The 16,831-nt window shown below is 42.8% G+C and overlaps 2 protein-coding genes across 3 annotated transcripts; one reads left to right on the top strand and one right to left on the bottom strand.

Moving 5' to 3' along the window:
• Positions 1 to 1,246: 1,246 nt before the first annotated feature.
• Positions 1,247 to 4,338, top strand: ttc9c (tetratricopeptide repeat domain 9C). 2 transcript variants are annotated; one of them, XM_004073166.4, is made up of 4 exons: positions 1,247 to 1,376; positions 2,113 to 2,494; positions 2,597 to 2,779; positions 3,764 to 4,338. In XM_004073166.4, the coding sequence occupies exons 2-4, from the start codon at positions 2,161 to 2,163 to the stop codon at positions 3,904 to 3,906; spliced, it is 660 nt and encodes a 219-aa protein (XP_004073214.1). In that variant the 5' UTR covers positions 1,247 to 1,376; positions 2,113 to 2,160; the 3' UTR covers positions 3,907 to 4,338. The 2 variants fall into 2 exon arrangements, with proteins under 2 accessions (XP_004073214.1, XP_004073215.1); XM_004073167.4 differs by having other exon boundaries at positions 1,274 to 1,376; positions 2,159 to 2,494.
• Positions 4,339 to 4,345: 7 nt separating this feature from the next.
• Positions 4,346 to 16,327, bottom strand: LOC105354868 (mucin-12). The gene is made up of 4 exons (XM_011480029.3): positions 14,610 to 16,327; positions 9,569 to 9,761; positions 8,539 to 8,772; positions 4,346 to 7,552 (listed from the first exon to the last, which is right to left on the bottom strand). Exons 1-4 carry the CDS (start codon positions 14,889 to 14,891, stop codon positions 5,037 to 5,039), a joined length of 3,225 nt encoding a protein of 1,074 aa, XP_011478331.1. The 5' UTR covers positions 14,892 to 16,327; the 3' UTR covers positions 4,346 to 5,036.
• Positions 16,328 to 16,831: the final 504 nt, after the last annotated feature.

The raw sequence follows: 16,831 nt of genomic DNA, 5'->3' as shown, positions 1-16,831 counted from the left end.
AGGTCAGGTTCCTATTTGAGCAAATTATTATGAATAAATCTTTACTACAGTTACTATTATCTAACAGAACAAAGTTTGTGACAGGAAGTGGGTGGTCGTAATTATCATGGGTTAGTCATTTAACCATCTGTTTCCATACATGCAATGTGCAGGCATCATCATGACGTTAATAAAAAACGAAATGAATTATACAAAAACTCATGCAAAAATACTTGTTTCAGACATTTTACATTTTACCTTTTTTAAAGCAGGAAATCATGTTGTCAGCTTGTCATCTTGTGAGTGTCAGCTAATATGGATTAACAGAGAAAATAAAAGAATGAGGCCAACATAAATTGCAGCAGATAAGGTATAAAAATATAAAATTCATTTTGTTGTACAACCTGGAAATCAGACATCAAAAGAAATGAAAATTTCCCATTTAAGGGGAAAAACTGACTGTAGAAACTAAAATGTATATTATAGATCTGTGGAATACAAGAGTAAAAATAATTACTTTCAAAGCAACAAGAACATTGTCTCTAAAGGGCAGCAGAATAATTTGTTAATAGTTCAAATATTCTAATTATTCCTGATAAATAAATCAAAACTAAAAGAATGCCACAAAATGGTTTATGAAGAGCATTTGTGGAGTGTTTATTAGATCCTCCGAGAGTGTAATGCACAATCATTGATATTCCAGTTGAGGAAAACCATGGAGAAGAGAAGTCATTGGTTGTTTGGCCTCCCTAAACAACATATCCAATGAAGCAGAATAATTGAAGCCAGGGCAGAAATCAATTAGCTGACTTTATTTCATTTATAATAATAAATACTATAATACTATACTATATAAATACAATTTTTCCTATTGATCTTTTTGTGAAGCATAAATGTTTATAGTTATTTTTGTCACTTCTCCTTTACAGAGATCAGGTTCACCATTTACCTCTGAAATGTCAACAACAAAAAAACTCCCACATAAAGAGAGATTGTGGAATAAAATAAAATAAACCATAGAATAAATCGCCAGATAAAAATAAACAAACGTTTTATATTCTTATTTGTCAATGATACAATGTACATGTAGAAACAATGTACAAGTGTTACAAACAGAGGAAAAAGTAACTAGTAAAGTACTTAAATATACATAAGTAAAAAGTATGGTGCAGTAAAACAGTGTATGATTTTTAGCCAGCTACCACGTAAATGTGACCAGTCATGCCATACCTTTGTGATATATAATATCAAACGGTAGAGGGCAGCACACGCAAATCTGCAGTGAGTGTCTGCAGAGCAGGGGGCAAGAAGAAAAAAGAGGAGTAGCATTCTATGCTAGCAGCGCTGACAGAGGAAAGCTGTCACCCTTTGGTTCATGTTTACGTTCCTAACATAAGGTCAGACTGTCACATTTATTTATTTTATATTATTTGAATGAGACTGTTAACATAAAGGTATGATGGTGTTCAACATTATAAAACCTAGTTTGGAGACGAAGTTAGCTTAGTAACGCTGCTCACTCAACTAGCAGTAAAAGAAAACCAAAACAAGTTAGTTAGTTGCAGTGGGTTACTTTTTTCTTTTTTGAAAAGAGTCATCTGACATTTGTTTGTCAGAGAATATGTATTAAATTAATTTTTTAAATTAAATCCAGGCTGACCTTTTGAAAACTTTATTTATAAACAACATGGACAACAAACGTGTGGATGCCAAGGGGGAAAGAAAAAAAATCTATGCAGACCTTTATATGTAGGCACTGTAAGGGGAGCATCACAAAAATGTTTTAACATAATCTACAAAGTTTTTAAAACTTAAAGTACCTTTTCGAAAATGACATTGCCTTTTTTGTATGAATTTGTTGGATGATTTTAACATATATTGCATTAATTCCTGCAAAAAGTGTTCAAAATTAGGTTTGGAGTTTGACCATTTCCTTATCACAAGTTCAGCCTGGATGAAATAACAGATCCTCACTATTCTAGTGTTGTTGCTGATTTAGATTGTAATGCACAAAGTAATTTTTGATGTGAAACTACAAACTGCAATTGAAAAGTATTTTCTTCTCACAACAGATAATATTTATTCATTATATATCTGTCATTAAACATCAGTTTTTTTAATCATTGTTTTTAGGTGTAATAATAATCACCAGGACATCCTTTCTTAACTGGTAACTCAGGCATGGAGGCTTCAGCAACAGGCTGTGGTTTGGACGGACAGGGGGCGACAGCAGCAGAATCCAGTCTTCCTGGATTCAGGAGGTCTTCCATTAAGCCGGACTGTGCTTTGCTGGAAGAGGCAGCTCAACTGAAAGCAGAAGGAAATGCTTTCTACAAAGGCAAAAACATTCGCTCAGCCATTGGTCGTTACCACCGGGCTCTGTTGATACTCCGAAGCCTGGACCCTGAGGTGATGACATCCGTGAGAGGGTTTGGACCTGAAAAACCGGCTCTGGCGCCGGAACTGGAGGCTTTATTGAGAAGCATACAAGTGGACTGCTACAACAACTTAGCTGGTAGATCAATGTGACCAGATGGCATCAATAGACTACTCAGATAAAGTAGAAATTCTGGATATGAAACACTCACCCGAATGTTTGTAAATGTGCCTCTTTCAGCGTGTTTGCTGCAAAGACAGAAAGTCGACTACGCCCGAGTGCTGGAGTACAGTCTGCGAGTGCTGCACTGGCAACCAGGCAACATCAAGGCGCTCTACAGGGCAGGCGTAGCCACACTAGAGATGGGAGACGCACAGGCAGCCAAACAGTACCTCACCCAGGCTTGCACAGAGCAGCCTCATGGTAAGAGGAACAATCATCAGAACTTCAGCAACTAACCTTTATGCACAATCCTTGGGAATCCTGCAATGTTAATGGTGTTAATGAAAAGTTACCGAATTTTTGTTTGACTTTTTTTTTTGTTGCATATTGATTTAAAAATGTAGAGCAAAGTTGGAAAATGAGAAATTTCAAAGCCAAATAACAGTAAATAGTACTTATTAAAAACAGATTTGTATTTGATAAATTGATCAGTCATCTTGGCATTGAAATAACAGTAGGGTTTGCTTTATAGATAGTAATAATCATAATAAACATACAACTGAAAAAGACAATTACAGTGAGTTCAGGTACATTTCTTGCTTCTGTTAGCTTTCTGTTACTGTGCCTTTTGGCAACGGGGCAGTTTTGAGCCATATCTTAAATCAGCTATAAAACAAACTAAAACCTTTATTTATCATCCACTGTTTGTATCTTGTTAGGCCTCCTTATAAATGAAAATGATTAGTTTCAATGTTTTTGGTCTGGGCCTTTTTGGCCTATTTACAGCAAAGCCCTCAATTTAAATTAGAGAAAAATGGTTAATTGAATGAAACAAAGCAGGAATATTGTGGCGCATAAGATTTTACTTCACTGCATTTTCTTTGTCTGCTCCTGATACACCACAATTTGTATAAAGAAATATTTGGAAATGCAATTTTAGGCTTAATTTTCCTTATAAATCATTCCATCATGTGAAAAATGCTACAAGAACATGTTAAGAAACCGCAAAAACAACATTTTTATTAAATTGAGTCTTAAAATTCGACTAATGTTTTTCTTTACATCAGTCATCAACTACAAGAAGCCTTTTTTATTTCAGATTGTACTAACCTGAATTGGATTCTGTGGCATTAGACAATCACAAATGGGAAATCATTCTTTTCTGAATAGATGGCTCCATTCTGGGTATTGGTGTAAAAACGTCCATGAAGGATGGTTCTTTTCACGTTTTCATTTCTATCACAGATGCCAACGTGCGCAAGCATCTGCAGAGGGCAGAAGAGAGGCTAAATCGGGAGCTTCAAAAAGAGAAAGCCTTGTACCGAGGCATGTTTGCCTCCATCCAGAAGGACAGCAGCACCGAAGAAGAAATTAACCAAACCAACTGAGCGAACAACAGTTTACAGGGAGAGGAAAAAAGCTGCTCAGTGCCAAACAAAGCCTGAACTCAAAGTGAGACTTCACACCGTCAAGACGAATGATCCAGTAGACTATCAATTTTTTGAGTTCTAATATACAGATGAATGTTTGTGCAGAATACTCTACAAGAGTCCCTCAGACCCTAAATATGCTGAAGCTGAAAATAGAAAGTCGAGGATGATTGGTTTCCTAGCAACGTGAAAATGAGCGATAGTCCAGTAATCCATGCCTGTGAAAGCTAAGGAGACTCTTTATATGCAAATCAAATGCCTCCATGACTGCAGTTATCAGCTCAGTGACGTGAATGTGACATCTGTGTGGTCCAAAGGAAAATACTTTGGATTCAATTCCAGTTTGTTTTTCACCAAATGAAAAGAAAATAAATGACATTTTTTGACACGGAACAAGTTCATTTATCTGCTTTTTTTATTAGTCATTTGCCACAGGAAGCCACAACTTTATTTCATACAATAATTCGTTTAATATATATTTTAAAATCCTGAGAAAATATTAATTTCAAAGAGTATTTGCTTTGCTTTTGGTCATCTTCTGGCCAGTATGATTGTACCAATGAGGCAGTATTGCCAAAGATCAAAGAAGTATCACACTCTCACTATAGCTATAGTCACCAAACAAGTTACAGAGATGCATGCAGAGTGGGAGTATGCCTGTACACATCCATACGGAGTATGCCTGTACACATCCATACTCATGGGGCGGTCGACTGGTGTACTGTGAAGCTTCTTTTAATCAATTATATCCCAGAGTATTTTAGATTGGCTGTAAGGTCCTTAGAAAACCTGCAGTAAAAACGTGTAAAGAGAGATTCCTAAATATGTGTCCAACTTCTAAAAATGACACAGTGAAGGTGTGTTGGGAAAGCAAAGGCGGGTTTTTCTGATTAGATATGCCTGAGAAGAAGTTCCATCATTAGATCTGATTTTTTTTTTTAACTAAACTAGTTTTGGAGATCTCTTTGTCATGTCCATGTCCAATCAAACAGAAAGTGGTGTTTACATCACATCTGACCGATAAAACGGTTTTGACGGAGGCGGATCAGATATGCGTCTGCTGTGATGTGAATTTCACGACGCGGTAGTCACTTCTTGGGTGGCTTTCTTTTGAGACTCAAGGACCTCATGGAGCCAAACACTTTCCTACCCAAGTCTCTCAAGGATCGGGAGCGCTGGAGGGGCATCCGGGGAGGAGGGGAGGGTGAAAAAGATGGGGAGGACAGGGGGGAAAGTGACTGACAGCTGCCCTCAAGGCTCTGAGAGTGGGAGAGGTTAAAGAGACTGGCGGTTGAAGAGAGGCGTTTGTCGTTGCCTTTTGCTCTCAGCAGGTGGACTCCCTCGTCTCTGCGGACCCCCATGCTGCCCTGCCCTAAGTCTAAGGAGGAGACCCAGTGTGCCCGCTTTGTGGCCCCCTCGCTGTGGTTACCCGGTACTAGCAAGCCCTGCGACTCACTCCTGAAAAGAGCCCTTCTAGAAAGCCTGAGACTGGAGCTGCGTCTTTCACCGTCCTCCTTCCCCCTTTTCCTCAACAACATGGGGGAGTTGTCCACTTTAGGTTTCCTGTCTCCTGAAACCTTCATTCTCCGCTGATCTCTCCTCCAGCTTCCAGCTCTGCTCCTCATCATGTTGTAACCGTATTCAGCTCTGTCCATCTCCTCCTTCTCACTCTCTGACTCTTTGCTCCAAAAGCGTCCCTCCAACCCTCTCCAGAGCTTGCTGGGGGACTTTCTGGGCGTCTCTGCAGCGGACCGGATCTTCTCCTCTTCTGCCCAAACAGAGCTGTAGTCCTCTCTCCTGGCGTAGCTGCTTACAGTGGCGGCTCTGACTAGCTTATGGGAGGCGTGCTTTCCTCTGTAAAGTCCCTCTCCCTCCATCCTCACCCACCTGCTGGCACCATCGCCGCCGCCTCCACTTTGCCGAAGCGATCCGCCTCTTGGCTGAATGCCTTTGTGCTCCAGGGGGGACGTTCTGGTGTTGCCGTGCGGCAAGGAGCACTGGAAAGGCGAATCCCGTCGGAAAACGGAGAGGGAGGTGGAACCCAGAAGGGATGGCTTGATAGGTCGAGGAGGCGAGTGAGACCTTGGGATGGGGTGGGAAGCAGGTGAGGAACATGTGGAGGATGGGAGTTCAGATGGAGAGGGGCTGTGGTGGTGCTGGGGTAAGTAATGGGGGGGAGGAAGATGAATTGACTGGTAAGGAAGGATGGGACTGCTGGAATGGGACAGAGGAGGCGTGAGGCTGGCCTGGGACTGCGGGGAGTGGGTGACACTGAGAGACAGCTGGATCGGTCTCTGAGGACTAACTTCAGCGAGTCGGGCATAGTCATGCGGCGAATCTATCTGTGTCGCCAGGCGAGTTTTACTGTGACTCCTCACCTCACCAGCAGAATCTGTTTGGAAACATTCGATATCCAGCTCCACGCCTTGCTCCATGAGTCCAACAACTACTGCCCTGGACAGGCCAGAGAGGCGAGAGATCTCCTCAACCATTGAGGAGTCTTCACTCACCCTGATGCTAGTGCCTGTGTCTGGGATGGAGCTGTTGCGCTGAGACCCCGGGGCGGACGTAGCGTTTGTATCAAACACGGACTGTCCCGGATCAAGTTGTTCACAGCTGCTCCAGTCTAGGGAGCGACAGAAAGCTGAAGATCCAAACCCAGTGTTGGCGCCTGAGCTGGACGGGACTTCCAGGGAACTGCGGTGAGACAGGCTGCCCGGGCAAGTGGAGATTCTGGATCGAGCTCTGAGTGCAGGGGTGGGTGTGGCGGAGGAGAAGGAGGACGTGGTGGAAGTTGGAGAAATATTGTCTCTTAGGGCTCCAGAACTTCCCTTTTTGGAACTGTTTGCTACCCCCAGACTGGAATTTAAACCCGGAGTCAAGTTCAAGTTGAGATTGAGGTGTAGATTGATGTTCAGATCTTCTCCAGTTGCAGAGGGAAGATTGCCCAGGTTGATGGAGTTCCTTGTGGCTTTCTTTCCCGCATTGCTGAGGCTGACTCTGGCTGAGTTCCCCAGCAGCGACTTGTTGGGTGTGAAGCTTCCCCCCTGCAGGGTGGAGGGTGTACTGAGGCCCTCAAAGGCAGACAAGGACTGAGTGGAACCGTGGGTCTTAACAGGTTTACCAAGACCTCCATGCTTGACTGGACAAGCGTTGGCCGCTGAAGTCAGATCAGAGGTAGACGCGGTCACCCAACCGCGGTACTGTCGAACCAGCTGAGAGATGTACTGCTCCAGATGGGTGATGGACGCCTTTGTGGCGGATTGCCGAGCCTGTGTGGGCTCAGCGGCTTCAGTGTTTGACTCTACCTGCTCATCATCCTGACCTCCCTCTGGGCTAGTAGAGGTTGATAGGTCCTGGGAGGTGAAAAGGGGGCTCTGAAGGGCAACAGCATGCAACGGGCTTGGGTAGGAGTACACTTCTTTGGTCCGACGAGACACCAGGTCAGTGCAGTAACGGGGGTCCAGCTTAGTGTTCGGACAACATGATGTGGGTGAAGAGGCGGGGTTGAGAAGCTGGACAATAGAGGAAATGAGGGAGTCACCAAATCCTGAGCAAAAATCTGAGAGAAAGCTCAGACCATCTGCCTCAGGGTCACTGGCAGCTATGGAGAGAGAGGAAAGTGTCAGAATCCAATCTTCAGTCTTCAGCCGGTCTGTGGTCATTTTTTGTTTGACTATTAAGGAGGAATTTCTAAATGCTCCTCTTAGCCTTGCCCCTTTGCTTGCACTTGCTTGTAAAATGATTTCTTTGTTCTCTAAAAACAGGAGGTTTTGGTGTAGAAAAGTGTTTGTCTTATCAAGAAGGGGAATTTCATCAACCATTCACTCGTTTTCTGACAAGAGAGGTTGATTCACTTCAGCATTAAAAAGCTATTGATAGAATTGAAGTAGTTTTGGAGTGTTGCCTAAATTCCTTTTTCATTACTCCTTCTTTTAGGACTAAACAAATGTTTCAGTAAAGGGTGAAGGCCAAGAGGAGGAACTAAGATTCCACCTTTCCAAAAGAAATGGTGGTTTCACAGACCTGCTTGAAGCAAAGTTTGATGAAAAATCTATTTTGGTTTATACTTCGCTACATTTTTCATCTGTCCGCAGGCATAAAAATTTTGGTGATGATGATGTTTATAGTTTTAAAGTCCCACTCCGATCATCTTTTGATCTATTGTTAAAGTCTTCTCAGTGGTCCTTTAACTAGGATATTTGTTGTTTTTAGTCAAATAAAACCTACTTCTTTCTAGTACACAGTTTCTGCAAAGCGGCAGGAGTTCATTGGAAATTTGTCTCTGAGTTGTGGCCGGGAGTAATCCGGCCCCCGCTTCCCATCACGCATCTGTTTGCACGCTCTCCCTGCTGATTGTAAGTTCTACGTCACAATGACAAGCTCGAATAAAAAAATACTCTGAAATGCTATTTGAAGCTTCGTTTTCTTTATATTGTGTCACAGAAAATGCCAAATGTTAATAACACATGATTTCCATCAGAGTGGGTCTTTAAAAGAATTTCAATTATCTACTTCGAGAATCTTCTCTGAACTAAATATTCTTAAAAATTTACACATGAAATGAGAGGACATTTGGTTGATTTGCACCTGACACTGGAGTCCCTCCAGGTGGTTGGGGGTCCTCGTGGCTGTTGTCTGGAACAGACTGGTGCAGTAGCGTCGCATCCTCTGACCACAGGATGTCAGTGTTGTTCGCCGCTTCAGGAGCCTGCTCCCACAGCTTCAGAGGTTTGCCAGGCGCTGGCCCCGCTCCATGGGCCGCATCGCTGGACACCGAGTAGCTGGAGTCTGACAGGGAGCTGCCACTCACCGAATAGAACCCTTTAAGAAAAAGAAAGGTAGTCTGAATGCAACAAACAACCAGCACGGTGAATCAGAGGCAGCTGGAGAGGTTTTAGAGGCTGCTGCATGGGAAGAATTGATGTTGGGTGTCTACGTGAATGAATGGGCAGTAAAAAGAAGACAAACAGAGATGAGGCATCGCCTACAGAAACTCAAACTTCAGAAACATTCTTACGAAAGATACATGTCCTAATTCTGCGAGTTCAGACAAATAAACTGGACATGGAAGAAGCCATGTCCTTTGTGCCATCAGCTGTAGGGTTTGTGTGTATTTAACTATGTCTGTACTTACATTTACATCATTTACTTTTACACATTTCATTTTTGTTCCAGAAAAAGTTCAAACTCCTGCACAGAGGACTGCTTTGATCACATGCTCCAAGAGTGAAGCTGCAGTTTATTGATTATATTGATCTTAATCTGTAACTAATCCTGTTTGTTACATTTGAGAAATCTTAGAGCTGCTGTGTAGCCCATACATATGAAAATGTAGACTTCCGTCATGAGCTGAAGTATGGGATTTGATGCTTTTTATGTGCAGCAAAAAGAGGAAAGATAGAGAATATTGCCCATATTGGGCAAGAATTCATGACAGGGCAGAAAATAAATGAGCCAGGGTCATGTCATACAGAGTGCAGGTAAATAAAGGAAAAGATTTGGGTTAATGTTTAATGAAGAATATCTTTAGGTTAGGGTGCAGTCATTTAGGAAGGTGTTGGTGGCTTTACAAGTCACACAGGTTATCAGCGGAGCACGTTCCGTGAGGCGTGTTTACCTGAACTCGGCCGAGAGTCGCAGTCCAAGTGGAGCAAACCAGCCGCGTCCGGGGTTGGAGGGGAGAGCAGGTCGGACGGGGCGTCCCAGGACAGAGCCGACCACCGAGAATTACTGACTTTCACAGAGGAGCCGTGGGCTGTTGCCTCCTCTGGGTCCTCTGAGGAGCTCAGACAGGGCGACGGGGAGGCAGCCTGAAGGGAAAAGAAAAACAGAACACAATCTAAAAAACTTGGTAAGGTCATTGACAGGTGAGCATCTTCAGATAGACACATCTTCAGTGAGGAATTAATGAGTTTCCTGTAAAACCTTTTATTTTTAATCCATGAACATGCCAGATCTTTCTCTCAGTTACAAGAACAGCTTTTGCCTTTCAAAAGATTTTTTTACAGATACTTACAAATTAGAAACTTTATGACAAATCATCCACAAAAAGAAAGAAACAAAACTCCTAACTGCATTAAGCAGTTTTTTTGTATCACTATTAGAAAAACATATTCCAGCTCAAAATCTTACTTCCCAGTCATATTTAAAGTCCCATTCCGATCATCTTTTTTTGTTGATCATCTTCTATTTTTAATTATTATTCACAGTGAATAAGCTTCCTCCATCTCACCCTTTCTTCTGCATCCTCTACTCTATAACCAGCCATCTTTATGTCTTTGTCATTAAAGGCATCCAATGTGAGAATCTCTGTCAAACCAAGTTGATTCGCCGTGGCGACCCCTGAAGGAATATGCCAAAGGATAATCAACAACATGCAGTTTTTAGCCAAAATCAAGAAACGTGTTATTTTCTGGGAGATGGTTTCTGCAGAGTGGCAGGAGTTCATTAGAAATTCACCTCTGACATGTGGGAGGGACTGTTGGTGCAGAAGTGAGCCTGCACTCATTTCCTATCATCTCTTTGTGTACACTCTCTCCAGCTAGCTTACAGTCTCTCACACCCCCCAACATAACGTGAAAATGGCAAGGAAAACAAGGACGGATGTATTTGTCTTTTTTAAATGGCATCTTTTTGTCTACTCCTGATTCGTGATTTGAATAAAAAAATTATCAGAAATGCAACTTTAACCTTAATTTTCTTTATAAATGTCCAACATCATCAGAAAAAATGCCACAAGAAAAACAGACAAAACACGGATTTAATGACAGTCTCACAATCTGGAGTAACTATCACCACATTAGTAAAGTGCCTCCATTCCCCAGATTAGTTATGGTTTAGCAGCCCCCCCCAAATCCCCTTACCCATTCCACCAGGACAGCAGCCCTGCATTAGTCTGATCAAGCCCTGACAACAGAAAGACTGTGAGCTGCGCTGATCAATCCCCTTGTTATTGAGGAAACAATGCAGGTAGTGACTCACTGCCGGGCTGACAGGAGAGGAGGGGGATCCAGAGGAGAATGGGAGAGGACAGATGACGTAACAAAGAGCAGCCGGAGACGGCAGAAGGGAAGAGGGGGATGGAGTGAGCAGCAAAAAAGGGGAAAGTGGCTCAAATCAGTTCAATTTACACACCCACCCACCAACTCCCACTTTGCTCTCAGCCCGGTGAGAACCTGTCCCGTTTCATTTTTCTGTTGGTCTACAGTGAGTGGGTGACCAGAACGAGGATGGACGCAAAAAAGAGAAGCAGTGAGTCACACAGTGAAAGGAGGGTGAGCTGGGGAGGGAATGAGCGGTTGCCGGGTGAGAGAGAAGGGCATCTTGAAGGACCCCCACCTCTCCCACGCTCCTCTCGACAAATACCCCCCCCCCTCCAACACCCACCCAATTCTACAACATCCTTTAAGCCTGCTGCCTTCTCCTCTCCATAGCTACTAGAACTCTCCAACTCTCGCTCGGTTCTCCTCCCACACAGACTCACAATACGCAGAAACGTTCAACCTCGTCTGAACACTCAGTCTGTACCATGAAGTTCTGAAATAAGCTGACTGAGTGCACAAGCGTGCACACACCACGCACGCCACCTCAGAGAATATACAGGGAGAGCATGATCAGATCATAGAGATGAGGGTGGAAGTCTGCACAGTAATATGATCCTCCTTCATGCAAACCCCCCCCCAGGAGCAATGTGCAGGAAATGTACGGGTCGATTGGATAATGATGCTGCTGCAGCTGCACACGCAGCACACCTCCTCTTAATCCCTACATGATGTCACCGCGAGACAGATCCAGGAGGTCGCTGCATGGATGGAAGCATCTTTCCACCTTAACACTGCCTGGTGTTCATTGTTCCATGCATAACTAATGTGCCACTGAGATGTACATAGCCCACGCCGTGCATCTCCAGCTTTTCTACAACCTTCAGGATGAACTTTTGTAGAAGAAAGAGTCAACATGACAGACCGTTTCTGGGAGCTCAGAGACCTCCAGGGGCAGAACAGGAGGCCTTTTCCTCTCCAAAAGTCTGGATAATGACCCTGGATGTAAGGTGATGCTTTCCAGGGCTGCTTTAAAGACAAACAACCTTCTGTAGAGGCGCACACACTGCTCATTACCTCAACCTTATGGCTGCTTTGTTAGGTCGAACTGCTTTCTTCATTTTTTGGAACTTTTTTGAGGATAAACTTTTTTTATTTGCTTTAATTTTTTTTACTCAAAAAGCACCAAATTTAGAAAGTTTTGAAAAGTATTTTAACTCGATGTTACTTTACTTTTATTGAAGTTATTCTGTAATTTTCCAATGTTGTTGTTTTATATTATTCATCTTGCTTTTTTAACCTCTTGAGGTTTGGATTTATTTTCAGCTATGACAAAGAAAAATCACTCATGTTTTTGCTTTCCAGTAGATGCTAAATGAAGGTCATTTTTGAGCTGAAGTAGTTAGCTACATATTTGCATCAATAAGCATCAAGGGGTTAATTGTTGTTGTGATCTTCATTTTTGCATTGAGTGATTACTTTATGTGATTTGCACTTCAAGGCCACCAAACAGAAGACTCTAAAAAGACTGAGATTTTTTCTAGGATGGAGAAAGAAACAAATGGAGAGTTAATAAATTTGCTGTTTAGTCCAAACCAAGGTCTGTTGGTGAACGTGTGCTTCAAAAAGGCCAGATATTCAAATGCAATTTAAAATATTTTTGTTAAATAATAACAGTGATGTTCTGGAAATATAAAAAAAAGCGTGAAAGTCAATATTTTAACCTTCAGTCTCCCTCCCTGAGAAAAAGTCCCAATTTGAATTTATAATATAGAGATAATTAGGTGAATGTTAGTCTACAACTTTCTTCAAGAAGTGAGTTTAAACATTTGCAGAGAATGTTTAGCCATTTTTTTTTCCTGGTTCTTTCCTGTATATGAATTGGGGTTAAATGTGTGGAAACATCAGCGGTGGGTCTCCTCTTTTTTGTTGTTGTTTCTAAAAGGCTGGCCCGGCCGGCTCCACTCCAGCATCGGCTCCCTTCAGAGGTGAGAATGAGCAATGCTCAGCCTCCCCGCAGGACTTCTCAGCGCCTCGGGAGGAACTGCTGAGATGTTGGCTTGTGGGCGGTGAGGAAGAGCAGCACATAAGGAGGCGCGTTTCCATGCAGATGCCCTCTCCCAAATTGGACAGTAATTTTTGTCCTTGCACTGAGGAAAACGGAGGCGGTCTCTGCTTTGTTCTGCAGTCCAGAGGAGCTCATATAAATATTATGTAACAGTGTATTATTCTCTAGTCATGCAACTGCCCTTTTTTGTGGTTGGCTTTCCCATTTATTTTAGTCTAAAGCAAAGGACTGCAACCTGAGGCTCCAGATCCACATGCAGCTCTGTCATCCCTTCATTGTGGCTCTTTGAAGAAAAATGTGAACTTCAATAAATAATAGGTTTACAGTTTTGGGTAATAAAGTTTTTTTTTTTTTTTTACTTCTGTGGTGGTTGATATTTAGAATGATCTTAAATTATTCTGACCACATATTCTTATCTGTTGTTGCACATCAGTGTGTCTAGTTGCTGTTCTGAGGCAACATTTTTTAAAGTATATCATTTTGCGTTGTAAAATGAAATATTTCACCAGTGTTGTCATAGTAAAAGGAAGACGCACCAAAGTCATAATGATAAAGAAATCCATGTTTGATTTTCTTGCATTTTTAATGCAAGTAAATCTGCTGCAGCATGAGGTTCTGCTTTGACACAAGGTGGATGTGCTGACGTCAAAATTAAATAAAATTTTTACAAACAGAAAAATATAACACTGGTGTAATTCAAATATTTTCCCTACATATTTAAGAAATGAATGATTTAATGGTCACAAAACATAAATAACGTGTATTTTTCTCAACAATACAGGGGAATTTGATCAGTGGGAAACTGAACCAAATTTACAAAAATCAAGCTTGTTTTGGAGACACTCCTATAGTATGATGAAAGAAGAAAAAGCTATGAAACACTTTCTTCATGTTTGTGTTCTTACAGTGGAACTTCGTCGTTTTAAATAGTTAATGATCAACTTGGTGAGATTTTTTAATGACCTCTTCAGATGGGTTGCAATCATTTTTAGATGTTGTCTTCCACCCAAGAACCCCCCAAAATCCTTCCTTCATATTTCAAATGAAACAAAGAGTTTCCACTAAAATCGGTTCCTGCTTTTTGAACATTTCTTTTTATCTTGATGTTTAAGCTTCAGATTTGTTTTTTCAATAAACTCGTTTCATTATATTGAGGGACTGCTTGGAGGCACCATGGAGACCTCCTGAATGCAAACTGTGATGACCTTGATGACGGTGAAGCTGAAGGGATACAGAAACTTTTAAACTTATGCATTGTTGCCTTCATACCTGGTTTGATCTGAACAGTGATGCCCTCACAGTAGTTTGTTTCCGGTTGCCTGATCTAAATGACATTAACTTTGTGTGACCGCAGCTGAATATAATGACCGTGCCTGCATGCTTGGATGCTCTTTGGCACCATCTCCACCGGCTCTCTGTGCAGCTCCGCGCCACCAGGCAGGGATCAGATCTGCCTGCAGGCCCGCAGAGGGACTGTCTTGTTGGCCATCAACCCGCATTCATGTTTAATCGTGTCGTCATGGAGAGATCCGGGCCGCGCGCTCACTGACCTGTTGCCCGGGGGATGCCGCTGATTCCCCCGCGGGGCCATGCACGCGAGTCGGAGCGGGACTCTCTGGGACTCCGCTCCCTTCCTCCTCCTCCTCCTCCTTTTCCTCCTCCGCGCGCGGCTCCTCTCTGTCTGCCAGCGCGGCGTCCACCATCGCCAGGTGTTTGCACCTGAGCACCTCCAGCTCCAGCACCCCGGCCAGCGTCGCCCTGAGGCGCTCCGCGATGCGCACGCGTTCGGTGCCGGACCAGAGCGAGTTCACGCAGCTGCGGCGGGCGGCCATGGCGCAGCGTCAGGATCCCAGCGCGGATGAATGAAGGTGGATGGGGGGACTAGGGTCCCGCGCCGGGTGGAGCGACGCAGCGCAACATCGCAGCCAAATGACTAAAGCCGAGAAATCTGCCCGTTAGCGCCGCGCAGCCGCAGCGCGCAAAGCGGCGGGAGGAGGAAACCTCAAGACGGCCAGCGCTCGTCCATGGTCCGCTCCTCCGTCGGAACCTCTGAAGTCCGGACTGTCCGTCCTCCAAGCCGCCACACAAAGCACGCACTGGCAGGGGGCTATAACGTTACATGTGGGTGCAGGGACCAAAGGGGGGAGCCACTGCCGAGAGCCGCGCGCTGATTGGATGGACAAGTTTTTTCGAACAAGGGCATGACCATGCCCCTCACCACCACCACCCGCCCTCCACCCCCGACTGTCCAACTTCAATGTGCAACATACCAGAGGACCGACACCGGACCAGTGACCCCTGCTGCTCCGCTGCTGCACCGTCCCTGTAGGCTGTTCACTTCAGCTGACGGACCTTTGCTTAAATCAAAGTATTGAAGCTAATAAAAAAATGGATAGAGGGTGTTTCCTCGGGGTTTGAGGCAATGATTTAGTAAAATGAGATTATTAGAAGTACGATATGTTCTGGATTTTTCTCCTCCTGCTGTAAACATTTGATACGTATAATCTGTTTGCTCATATTTGTTTGTAACCCTTTTTGACATAAATGGACTAAATACCATCCATCCATCCATCTACCTAAAGACCCACTCCAATGAAAATCTGTTCTTGGTGTCTTTATCATGTTATTGTGGCATTTTTCTCATGATGAAGGACACTTATAAAGAAAATTAAGCTTCTTAATTTAAACTGTCATAAATCAGGAGCACAAATCCCATTGGAAAAAGCTTGTAGCTGTGACAAGAAGCTACATTCACAAACATTCACTACAATGTATTTCTTTACACAATTCAAGATGAATCAGAAGCAGACAAAAACTCTTGTTGTTACATACAAAGTACAATGGGTAGGCCACAAACTCCCTGCTTTGCTTTATTCGGATGCATCCACTGCTAAACATCTTTGTTTTCCTGGCTCAAAACTCTACTTCCAATATTACTCACCATTTGTGTTGCATCAGTAATGTTAAGTTTAGGGTGTTAGGGGCTGTCAGCTAGAGGGGGAGAGTGTAAACAGATGGGTGACGGGATGTGGAGGCAAGCTTATTCCGTGCCCACCGTCCTGCCTTCAACTACTGCCGCTCTGCAGAAACTGTTCCAGAAATGATACAGGTTTATTTTGTTTTTTTGGCTAAAAATGGCATAATCATATTTAAAAGACCACACTTTTACAACAAATAAAAAGATGACCCATTGGTGGGACTTCAACTTTTGTTGGGGTAATAAGTCTTTTCCAGCTACTGTTGGAATTCTATAGATTCCAGGGAAAAATACAATTAAGACAAGCTTTAACAAGTTGTCATGGATGAACATTTGTGAAAATCCTGTAACTAATTAATAAAATTAATACAGTTGTATGAAAAATCTTATACCTTGGGAACCCTACATCAAAAAAGCCAAGCTGACTTGTTTTGTTTTGTTTGCTTGGAGAGAAAAAAACATTTCCAAAAAGATGGATCATCATTGGACAAATCTGGTTTGATAATCTAGGGGATTAAAAATCTACAATCTCAGATGTTAGAATAAATTCAGGGAAGTTGATCAGCAGGATTTTGTTCTGTTAAAAATGAACCTGGAAGCCTTTCAAAAAGCCGTAGATGCATTTCATAGAAGTGTGTCGTTTGCATAATTTCATCTTTTCATTGTTTTTATTTTAAAACGATCTTTTGGACATTTTAATAGATGTACGTTTAATTATGTCACATGTTCCTCTGAACTTCAATTAATCTTGAAAATGAAGATTTTTTTCAGAAGTTTCAGTGGGGAGGGGGGATC

This window comes from Oryzias latipes, chromosome 10 (genome assembly GCF_002234675.1).
Source record: "Oryzias latipes chromosome 10, ASM223467v1".
NCBI classification, from domain to species: Eukaryota; Metazoa; Chordata; class Actinopteri; order Beloniformes; family Adrianichthyidae; genus Oryzias; species Oryzias latipes.
The sequence above is the reverse complement of the archived record's forward strand: the minus strand, read 5'-3'. Positions and strand labels throughout refer to the sequence as shown.